At 40.7% G+C, this 12,198-nt stretch overlaps 1 protein-coding gene across 1 annotated transcript in view; it reads right to left on the bottom strand.

Moving 5' to 3' along the window:
• The window catches only part of HYDIN (HYDIN axonemal central pair apparatus protein), a gene marked incomplete at both ends in the record, with an annotated part of 332,822 nt that overhangs the window by 154,303 nt on the left and 166,321 nt on the right, over window positions 1–12,198 (bottom strand). Inside the window, one exon of the mRNA XM_081274731.1 lies at window positions 5,845–6,158. Within this exon, the coding sequence (XP_081130857.1) occupies window positions 5,845–6,158 (314 nt within the window). The remainder of the gene's footprint in view (window positions 1–5,844; window positions 6,159–12,198) is intronic.

Raw genomic sequence — 12,198 nt, 5'->3', positions numbered from 1 at the left:
TGGCCATGGCCAGCCTTTGGCCTAGTATAAGAAAGGGATTATTCTATATTTTGTCAAAAGGAAGGGGAGTCTGGGTTGCTCATCTTGGTGTCCAAACACTCTGTAGTTCCAATACTTTAGGATTCTGCAACTCTCATTCTCATTTTTTGGAATGAAGGAGAGAGGACAGGTCCCCTGGAGAACCTAGAAAGAGCTTCCAATTTGGGATTGTTCAGCATATCCTGGGGGCAGCTGAACTTCATAGTCACACCTCACCTAATCCTGACAACTCTTAGGTTTCCACAGTGCCTACAGAGAATGGAGGTGAGTAAACCAGGGGCACAAGGTCACGTGGCTAGGAGGACAGAGCTCGGATTTCAACTTTCTAGGTCCAACTCCACAGCCCAGGATCTCAACTAACATATCACCTGTTAGAAAAGTTCCACTAGCAGGGCAACAGACCTAGGGATGATGAAGATACTGACTGAAGCACCAGAGAATGAGGGTCCCTCCACCCTCCCCGCAGCCCTACCACCTCTTCTCCCAATCAACACAGGCAACTGGAGCTCATCATAGAAAAATCAATGTGAAAGCAAGTCCCTTTGTTGCAGGGTTTGGCTCCCTTAGGCCTTCATATTTAATTTATTTATACTTTGATTTGGAAATGAGGAGCTGAAGCAGTCTGTGGAGATTTCTTGGGCCCCGTGTTTTGAGTTGTAGCACCTTCTTGGCGTTGCGGCTCTGAGACTAGGTAGAGAAGCCAGCCCAGCTAGGGCTCCCTGAGGGCTGGGCCTCCCGTCTGGCCTCTTAAAGGTAAAGGCTGGTTCAAGTCCAGGCATTGCCTTGTGCTCCTCTCTTACAAAGGTGCTGTGAAGCATCATGTTCTGGTCAAGCTTCCCAGCTACACTGAAAAGATCGACCCCGTGGGGACTCAGTCCTGTAGTGACAGCTCCAGCAGCAGGCACAGCCAGCCCTCACTGTTCACGCCAGTGTCCTCATCACATGTGCATGTGTGAGGGGGACCGACGGTCATTCGAGCACAGCCAGTCTAGAATCCTATCTTGGATGTGAACCAACATGGATCAGCAGGTCTTTAAGGCTCTCCCCCTTCTGAGTACTTACTTAGCATGCTTGTCCATTTTACTACGTTCTCTGCTCTTATATGTGATATGAGGGCCAATGGGAAAAAATGTACTCAAAGATGCTTTAAATGAGTCAGAATGGCCTGCAAAATCACATACACACGTGCACAGATATGCAAAGATGTGCACACACACACACATACACACACACACACACACACACACACACAGACATGACAGGTATATGTGTTTTGACAGGAGTACTCAGAATGCCTAGGCATCCTTTCACCTGCCTAATAGAAGAAAAATAAACCTCTCTCTTATGCTTTTTTTTTAAACTGTAAGGCTTAGAAGATTTCTAATGGGAAAAAAAAAAAAGGTTAGCGTTGATATAGCTGATAAAAGTGACCTTCTGCCAGTGTTTTTCTGATAGTCCACACGGGAGGAGTCTGGAGGGCAGGTGTCTGTTCTGGGTGTCATTTATCCCTTGAGCCTTTCCACTTGGCAGGTGCCAGAAAATTGACAGAAAAGAATCTTAAACTGGTTATGAAGCCACCCCTTTCTTTTCTTTCTATAAATTCCCAGAAAGGAGCAGTTGATGAACTAAAAAATACTCTGGGAGGATCTAGTCTGTTCTAAGGATGGTGGTAGGCTCTGGGGCTCTGGGACTCCGGGGGTGACGGGACAGATGTGCTCCTGTCCTTACAGGAGTTAAGAGCCCTCTGGGAAGATGGACATTGAGCAGTAAATACAGGTGTGAGTGATGCACATTTCCAAGGAGGTGAGGCTGCCAATGCCTGGGGCTGGGGGTCTGGCCTGGGCAAGGCCTCAGAGAAGCTTCCCTGGGGGAAGGATGTGGAAGCTGAGACTTGAGGGGGAAGCAGGAGGTGTCTGGGTGGGAGTGGGGAAGAGCTTCTTCCAGAAGGCGCAGTTGGACAGAAACAACACTGGGTGGGACAGAGGCTGGCATGTTAGATGAACAGAAAGAAGATGAACGTGGCGTGTGGTGAGGAGAGAGCCAAGTGGGAAGGAACCCGAGAGGAACTCAGGCACCAGCGCCTGCAAAGCCTGGTGGAATAGCATGCTGTTTTGTACCCGATTCTAAGAAGCCTGGGTACTCATTAAAGACTTAAATCAGGGCAGCCACATGCTTGTCACTTGATGTTTATGTGGAACACATTGGCCATGAATCACCTGGGAGGCATCCAACAGAAGACTTTGGGAATGTAGTGGACTTGGAACTCTAGCATGGGGTGGAGGTTAGATACACATTTGGAAGCCTCAGGAAGAGACTGACTAAAGCTATGGGGGCCAATCACTTGGAAGAGAAGAGGCCTAGTCCTGTGACTTCGGTGCAGTTGTTACTAACAGAGAGCTGAGAGGGAGAAGTCAAATGGATAAGAGGAAAAGCAGAGAAGGTGGCATTCTACAAGTCAAGAAAGGAATCTGTGGGTCAACTGTGCTGAATGCTGCTGAGAGTTATCTTGTTGAAAAAACCCCCCAAAAACCTGACTCATATTCTCTTGATTACAAAACTCACCACTGCCTCCAATAAACAGTCTAAGTTCCTCTTGGAATTCCAGGGCTCTCACACAGTACTGCTAACACACCTCCTCTCCACACTCCTCTCCCATGACGTCTTCCAGACAAGGGAGTCTGAGGTCCCACCATGTGAATGGTGCTCTCTGGTGGCACTGTGGTTAGGTACCTGGCATTTGCTCTCTAGCATCCATTCTCTTGTCTGTCAGTGTTGGTTAGAGATCTACTCCCTCACACCTGCTGCAGTCTCAGTGCTCCAGGGTCACCATCTGTAGCCCCTGGTGTGAAGCACGTGGCCAGGACTACAAGGATTAGTGCATCACCCTTCCAAACAGGGGTGGGGACAGGAAATGTGATTAAGTTGGTCTGATCGAAGTGAATCGCCTAGAAGTTCTGGGACAAATTACTTATGTTCTTTCTAGTGGTTCAGGGTTTGGAAAGACATGGCCCTAGGAGTGCCGACAGTCATTTGGTGTCTATGAGAGGAAAGCGAGTCTGAGAATGAGATCAACCACCCACCAAAGCAAGGACAGCTGAGAGACAGAGAACCTGGCTCTGATGATGATATTGTCAGAATGTGTTTTAGGCCAGGCCAGAAGCCCGGATGAAGCTGGGCTTTTGAGTTTGGGAATCAATGACTCTCTCCTTTTAATTTTCACTTAGGGTCAGGTTTTCTGTGATTTGCAACAAAATGAATCCATGAATTCTATATAACATGTACCTGCTGTTCTGTTCCTTAGAATGCTTTCCTTCCTCTCTGAAATATGTGACCATGACTCCTAAGCACACCCTTTACTGACTCTGCTGGGCAGGGTCACCATCTTCCTCAGAGCCTGGTATTGCAATGGGTCTACCATGGTCTCCACATCTGCTTCCCTCACTAGCCTCAGGACAGGGATCATGTGTTGTTCACCTTTACATCCCTGATGCCTTACACAATATTAGTCCATAAGAGCTACTTATCAAATATTTTCTAAGTGACTCTCTGAGTGAATGAACAAGTGAATTATAAGCAGAGACTCAATATTAAGAGATAGGAAGATACTGAAGAAAAGAAAAATAGTTTCTTAAATCGATGAAAAAAACAAGTATATCATCTTCAGTACTGGCCAAGTAAACTTCAAAATATCATTATTTTAATTATGGAAATGGTCTCTCAAAAAATGAAAAAAATAAATAAAGGATCTTCTTGCTCCCAGATGTAATAAACTCATTTAGCAGTGTTACATCAGAATAATTTCATGAAATCTGATATTTGAAGTGCATTAGGTCAGGTTGGCTGATTTTTTTTTTCATAATTATTTTAAATGTTTGCCATCTACAGAATTTCATTCCAACCCTAAACAGTCCGTGGCATTTAATGAGCAGGCTCAGATGCTCAGGCCCAGGACTGGCTGCCAGCTTCAATGCTACAGTGGGTCATCATTAGATGTCTACGGAAGACATCCAGAGTAAGCCGGCGTTACCGTGGTAACAAGCACAGGAAAGTAAAGGGAGACTGTCATATATGAGATGAGGATTATGTACAGGAAACACTGACAAGCCACCAAGGATACAGTACAGGATCTCCTCAGTTAGGAATAGCCAAGCAACATCCACATGCAAAACAGTGAGCTGTCAAAAAAATACAGTATGGAAATATATGAAGCCCATCAGTCCTGGTTCCCAACTAAGAAGAAAAGCAAGACTCACCACCTCCCATTATTTTATGACCCTGTATGTGTCTACACATATAACAACTAGGAACCAGAACAGAAATCCACTGAAATATTCAGAACAGGCCAATTGGAGCTCAGTGGGGCACATACTTAATGTATGGTCCTACTCAATCTATATTTTGTGTTTGAAATGCTTATGACAATTCTAAAGGCAAACAAACAAACACACAATTAGAACTATATCAAATGAAAAAGATTCTTTAAAGCAAAGGAAAATATCTACAGAGCAAAAAGGCAACCTATAAAGTGGAAAAAAATATTTACAAACTATAAACCTGGCAAGGGGTTAATCTCCAAAAAATATGTAAGGAACTCCTACAACTCAATAGCAAACTCAAATCCAAACCCAAATCTAAAAAACTAATTACCCAATTAAAAAAACCCTAAGAACTGAAATAGACATTTCTTTAAGGAAGATATGTACACAGACAATAGGTATACATTAAGAAATGCAGTGTCACTAATCATCAGGAAAATGCAAATCAAAAACACAATGAGCTATACCTCATACCTGTTAGGGTGGTATTATCCACTGGGGGAAAAAAAAAGAAGATACTTGTACATTAGTGTATTCTATTGCTGGGAGGCAAAAGAAGGAAGTCACTAGGGAAAATGGTATAGAGCTTTCTAAAAAAAAATAAATAAAAATATAACATAAGATCCTGCAACTCCCCTCTGGCTATTTATGCAAAAGAACAGAAATCAGGATCTCAAAGAGATATTCACACTCGCCTGTTTATTATAGCAATATTCACAATAGCCAAGATGTTGAAACAACCTAAATGCCCATCAACAAACACATGGACACATGAAATGTGGCATTTAGAAACAATAGGATAGAAAATCATTCAGTCTTTAAAGTGAAGGAATTTCTGCAATATATGGCAATAGGGGTAAACCTAGAGGATGTCATGTTCGGAGAAATAAGCCAGTTCCACAAAGGCAGATACTGAATGATTCCACTTATTTGAGTTATTTAAAATAGTCAAATCCATAAATGAAAGAGTGGAAGAATGATGGTTGCAGAGGCTGAGGGGAGAGGAAAATGGGCCTCAATAAGCAGAAGGCTTCAGTTAAGCAAGAGAAATAAGTTCTATAGATCTTCTGCATAACGTTGTACCTATAAGTGAATAAAACTGTATTGTACACTTAAAATGTGTTAAGGGGTAGATCTCATGTTAAGTGTTCTTATCCCAGCCAAATAATAAGTTAAAAAAACTCTATACAGAGTTTATTTTTAGTGATAAATTTCTCACGATCTAACCACTAGACTCAAAATGAAAACAGGCATATGGATATTGCTTTGCTAATATGGTGGTGACTGGGGCCTTCAAAGATGTCGTATCTGCTTTTCCTGTTTGGAAATCTAGGATGGACCCTGACTTCAGACTCTTTGACACTTCTTTCAGTAATCAGTTGTCAGAGCTAAAAATATCCATGAAAGACCAGTTTGAAGAACACAGGAAACCCAGTGTGGAGCCTGAAAGAGAAAATGAACCGACAGTCGAGGTCTGGGATTTCTGTACCTTATCTTATTTTCCTCATCGTCCACAAGGAAGAACCAGCGGAACTTCACAACCAAGGGGCTGTAGTTGGTGACTGTAATGTAGCGGATGACCTCCGTGTCATTCAGGATACAGCCAAAATCCACCTCCATGGTCTCGAAGCTGAGGTTGGGGTAATGCACTTCTCCACGCAGGTTCAGGCTGTCCACCTGAGGGTGTTCCATATACCTAATTGCCAGCACTTCTTCTGCAACCCAGTTGTTGAAATCATTTCTGTAGGTGGGGTCGAATTTGACCAGCAGATGTTTTTCTTCATCAATGTCCAGTGTAATAGGCTACAATCAAGATAACGGGGAATTACCAACTTTTATACTATGAATTTCCAATATAATACATGAAACAACCAAGGTCATTTATATATTTGTATATTTGTACAGATATACACATACATACATATTAGTGTTTACACACACACACACACACACACACACACACACACAGAATATGTAATTAAACAGCCAGTTCTATGGTTCCCTGCAAAACACATGTGGAGATTTGATTGCCACTGAGGCAGTTCCAGGAGTACCTAGTGGGTGGAGTTCAGTTCATGGGAGTGGAGCACTCAGTATACATTAATACCTTTCTTACAGGAGAGAGTCCTGCTGTCCCAGGATTGGATCCATTACTGGGAGAGTGCACTGTGATAAAGTGAGGTTGCCTCTTGAATCCTCTCTTCCACATACACCTGCTTGCCCTTCTGCTTAGCACCACGAATTGAAGCAACACAGTGCCCTCATGGGTATCTTGCATTTGGACTCCCCAGATTTCAGAGCAGTGTGCCCAAATAAATGCAATAAATTTTTATTCTTTATCAATCACCCACTTTCACCTAATTCTGTTATACCAATGGAACACAGATTAAGACAGCTAGTTACATACCTGCACATACACATTAGTTAAAAATGAAAGCAGAGAAAATTTGGAGAGGGATTATTTGGAGGAAAAGATTTTGATAAGAGTTGTGGGATTATAAGAATTGAGGGATTATAAAAGGCCAAGTCTGCAAAGAATAACTATTGTGAAATATTCTTAACTGAAAATAAATTCGATTGTGAAATGCTCTTCCTAGACAAGTGGGAAAGTTCTTCGATTAAGAAATTTTAAAAAGGCCTTTGAAAGGACTTGAGTGGAGGTTCTGTACAGAGTGACCCAGAAACTGTCAGATTAGCTAATTTAATTCCCTTCCAATGTCTGCAATCCTGACTCTTAAGCACAGTGTTATCTACTGTCTGATGTTTTCTATTCAATACTAGTTTTCTATTCTGTATTGGAGAAGCACAGAGTTTGATTGGTAGGTTTTATTTTTCTTTTCTCTTTTTGATTCAGATCCCCAAGTGTTCCTTAATGTTCCTGTCTGCAGTAACACTTTCCCACAGAAAGGCTGGCCCAGAGTTGGCTTTTTCAAGGTATTGCTCAATTTCCACATTTAATTGTCACAAGAACCACTTCATGATATGGCATCAAGGGCCCAAGGCATTGGGAAGAATGAACGTGTCCAGTACCCCTCACCTCTCCACTGGGCTCAAATGGTTCAGGTATTTAACTGTGCACTTTAGTGACATGATTAGATGGTTTCCAATTGATAAAGTCAATCATCTGATCCAACAATGAGAGAGAGGCCCAATCCCAAATGAAAGTCACACTGGACACCTGTCCTTTGATTTTACCACTGACGCACATGGCTGAGCACACTTTTGAACCCATCCTTGTAAACTGTGACATCTATACATTTGGTAATGTAATAATGTTCAGTGTTTAAATATCTTTTGAAGTTGGAAACTAAAATTTTTTACCCAATGGAATGATTTTGTTGTTTTATAGAAACATCGCAAAATTTACATTATATATATGAAAAACAAAAATTAAATTAGAAATTCATCCAAAAGTTCACCATATATTGTTTCTCAGAGTTAATATTTGGTAAACGTTAATCCATACACGACATATGAATAAAAGAATTTTATACAAATGGGACTATACTGTGATGTTTTTATTAAAAATATATGTTTGAATTTTAAAAAAACGAAATATCTTTTTCTTATTCAAGGAATATTAATTTCCAAGATTAAGGACTCCAGAACCAAACTGCTTGCATCCAAATCCAGATCCTGCTACTTACTAGCTGTGTAGGCAAAGTATTGGGTCTTAGTTTCTCTATGTGTAAGACAGGGGTAACAATAGTACCCACCACTTTTTAAGAGGATAGGATGAGTCAATACAGATGTGAGGTGATTCAGGTACAATGCAAATGATACGTAACTTTTAGTTATTACTATTACCCTTTTACAATCAAGAAAAAGATGGCTCAATGTTAAGCAGTTTTTATTGACTCCTGGATATAAAAGGGGATGGAATCAGCATACTTATGCTTTGCCTAACTCAATTTTTTTTTTTTTTTTTTTTGGTTACAGTGAGTTTTAAAAAGCTGGGGTTGAAAACCTTTGGCCCTCAAATGCCAGCTGCCCAAGTTGTGTAATTTCAGATAAATGGACTGAGTGCTTCCTATCAGTCTTCCTCACAGGTTTTTTTTAAAAATCATCCCTCAAGACCTTATTTAATTCTTCTGGATGGTTGTGTTTCATTGGCAAATTGTTTCTTCATCAAATTGGCTATTCATCAATATGAATGCTTGTTTGATGATTCCTTGCATCCTGAGAGTGCCTGTTTGTTGAGTATTCTTAAAGGATTCTCTTAACTCATGGGCCAAACTTTCCCTCAAAATTCTTCAGTCATTGCTTCATTGTCATTTTGCATTGAGTTATTGAAGTCTGAGGTTAGTATAAAACATCTCTTTGATGTGTTGTTTTCTGTTTTGATGCCACAGAATTCTTTGGTTACCAATGAGTCCTGTGACTCTATTAAGATATTTTTCACTCTTGAATGTTCTATGTTATTTTGCCCCAGGCATTGGTTTTAAAAATCTTTTTTTTTTTTAAGAGAGAGTGAGAGAGGAGAGAGAGAGAGAGAGAGAGAGAGAGAGAGAGAGAGAGAGAGAGAGAGAATCTTTAATATTTATTTTTTAGTTCTCGGCGGACACAACATCTTTGTTGGTATGTGGTGCTGAGAATCGAACCCGGGCCGCACGCATGCCAGGCGAGCGCGCTACCACTTGAGCCACATCCCCAGCCCCTAAAAATCTTTAAAACACATTTCAGTTATATTTTGAATAAGAACAATGAAAAGGAAATCATTGCTCTACCTTTACCCTCCTGTGAGGTTACCAAGCTTACAAATGTCTTGTCTATCTTGGTAGACATATTCTAGGGACATAAAAATCACATTTACATGTTTCCTCTTATCTTTTACACATATGAGAATATATTAGGTACACTGTTCTGTATTTTACTTCTCTCACTGGGAGAGAAGGGAGCTGCCTCATTCTTTCTAGTAGCTGCATTTAATTCCATCATATAATTCTGCCGTCACTTAGCTAATCTCCCACTGAAGGACGTTGGCTCCTAATTTTTTATCTTTATGATCGATGTTGCAATAAATAAATATCGCAATAAATAAATACATGCCATCTCATATGTTGTGTCTGTAGTGTACATTCCTAAGTGTGGAATTACCAGATCAAAGGCATAGACATTTAAAATCTTGATACCTACTGCCATATTACCGTCCAGGGTACACTGCCCCACACTATATGAGAATGTCTGTTTCCACATGCTTTCCCTAACACTGAGTACTACCCAAGTTTTGTTCTTTTCCAATCTGATGGGTTATAAATGTATTTATATGAATAAAGATGAATAAAGTTGAGCATATTTTTACATGCTTAAAAGTCATTTTAGAGGGACTAGGGCTGTAGTTCAGTGGTAGAGTGCTTGCCTAGCATGTTTGAGGCCCTGAGTTCAATCCTCAGTACCACATACAAACAAAACAAATAAAGGTATAAAAAAATACAACAACATTATTAAAAAGTATTTTTTTAAGAAAAGTCATTTTAGAGCTGAGCACAGTGGTGCATGTCTGTAATCCCAGCAACTCGGGAGGCCAAGGCAGGAGGATTGAAAGTTCAAAGCCAGCCTTAGCAACTTAGTGAGGCTCTAATCAACTTTGTGAGACCCTATCTCAAATTTAAAAAATAAAAAAAGGGCTAGGGAAGTGGCTCATTTGTTAAACACCCAGGGGTTCAATTCCGAGTGCCAAAAAGAAAAAAAAAAGCCACTTTATTTTTCTTTCTGTGAATCCTATGCTCATTTCCTTTGCCTATTTTTCTGACAAATTGTTGGTATTTTTTCTTATTGATTTGTGCAAGCTCTTTTTTTTAAAGTACACATGTGCTTTTATTAAGGTTATATGTACAAATAACATAAAAGGTGAAATTGTATTATAAGAAACTAGGTCCTGATCCACCCTGACATCTCAACAAGCCAGAGGCTCCAACTTATTAATTTTGTCATCAAGTTGGTCTCCTGAACAGTTTCCTTGGACAGAGAGGAGATGATCAGGCTGTGGGTATACACCCCAGATACCAAAATGGGGAATGAGGGGTCTTCCTCTGGGGTACCAACACTGACAACACCAGAGGCATGAGACTTCCTCAAACATTTCCATCAATTTCTTTTTTTAAATTTCATTCTTTTTTTTTAAAGAGAGAGAGAGAGAGAGAGAGAGAGAGAATTTTATTTTTAATATTTATTTTTTAGTTCTCGGCGGACACAACATCTTTGTTGGTATGTGGTGCTGAGGATCGAACCCGGGCCGCACACACGCCAGGCGAGCGCGCTACCGCTTGAGCCACATCCCCAGCCCTAAATTTCATTCTTAATTGATTTTATTTTTTAAAAACATGACAGCAGAATGCATTATAATTCTTATTACACATATAGAGCACAATTTTTCATATCTCTGTTTAAAATATGTTCACAGCAATTTGTGTCTTTATACATGTACTTTGGATAATGAAGTCCATCACATTCTACCATCATTGTTAACCCCCTGCCCCCTCTCTTCCCCTCCCACTCATCTGCCCTATCTAGAGTTTGTCTGTTTCTCCCATGCTCCCCCTCCCTACCCCACTATGAGTCAGTCACCTTATATCAGAGAAAATATTCGGCATTTGTCTTTTGGGATTGGCTTACTTCATTTAGCATTATCTTCTCTAACTCCATCCATTTACCTGCAAATGCCATGATTTTATTCTCTTTTATTGCTGAGTAAAATTCCATTGTGTATATATTCCACTTTTTTTTTATCCATTCATCCACTGAAGGACATCTAGGTTGGTCCTACAGTTTAGCTATTGTGAATTGTGCTGCTTGAACCAAAAATCAATAAATGGGATGGACTCAAACTAAAAAGTTTCTTCTCAGCAAAAGAAATAATCTGTGAGGTGAAGAGAGAGCCTATATCTTAGGAGCAAATTTTTACCCCTCACACATCAGATACAGCACTAATCTCTAGGGTATATAAAGAACTCAAAAAGCTAAGCACCAAAAAAACAAATAACCCAATCAATAAATGGGACAAGGACTTAAACAGACATTTCTCAGAAGAGGATATACAATCAATCAACAAATATATGAAAAAATGTTCATAATCTCTTAAAATTAGAGAAATGCAAATCAAAACTACTCTAAGATATCATCTCACTCCAGTCAGAATGGCAGCTATTATGAAGACAAACAATAATAAGCGTTGGTGAGGATGTGGGGAAAAAGGCACACTCATACATTGCTGGTGGGACTGCAAATTGGTGCAGCCAATATGGAAAGCAGGATGGAGATTCCTTGGAAATCTGGGAATGGAACCACCATTTGACCCAGCTATCCCTCTCCTTGGTCTATACCCAAAGGACTTAAAAACAGCATAATACGGGGACACAGCCCCATCAATTTCTTAAAAAAAACAAAACAAAACAATAACTATTTTCATCTTGCGGGTAGACGCCAGCTGTCCATACTTTCTGGGTGGTTCTGGTACACACAGAATCACTCAAGTTTCTGCACAAGTGTTATGTTTTCTTCTCCTCTTGCTTAGGACTATTTCCTCTTTTCTGTCTCCTTCAGAGATGTTCGCTGGCTTTCCCCTCATACTTGAACAAGACCCACTTATTCAAAGAATCCCTGGGGAGGAGCAGAGGAGGGTGCAGGGCAGCACAGCTCACAACCTGGCACGAGCCCCTCTCACAAAATGCCTGTCCTCACTCTTCCTCAAGATCCATCTCTCTGAGTGTAGCTGCCGCAAAATCTCCCAAACTCTCAAACTCCCTCTTCTGAGAGCTCCAGAGTGCCACCTGCTCTGCCTTGCTCCCCCCATCCATTCTCCACCAGCTGTCTCCTGGGAGGGGAGAGTGGAGCAAAATGGTGC

The sequence above is a fragment of the Spermophilus citellus genome, assembly GCF_964194105.1.
Source record: "Spermophilus citellus genome assembly, chromosome: 18".
NCBI lineage: Eukaryota > Metazoa > Chordata > Mammalia > Rodentia > Sciuridae > Spermophilus > Spermophilus citellus.
Note: the sequence above shows the minus strand (reverse complement) of the source record. Positions and strands in the feature narration are given on the sequence as shown.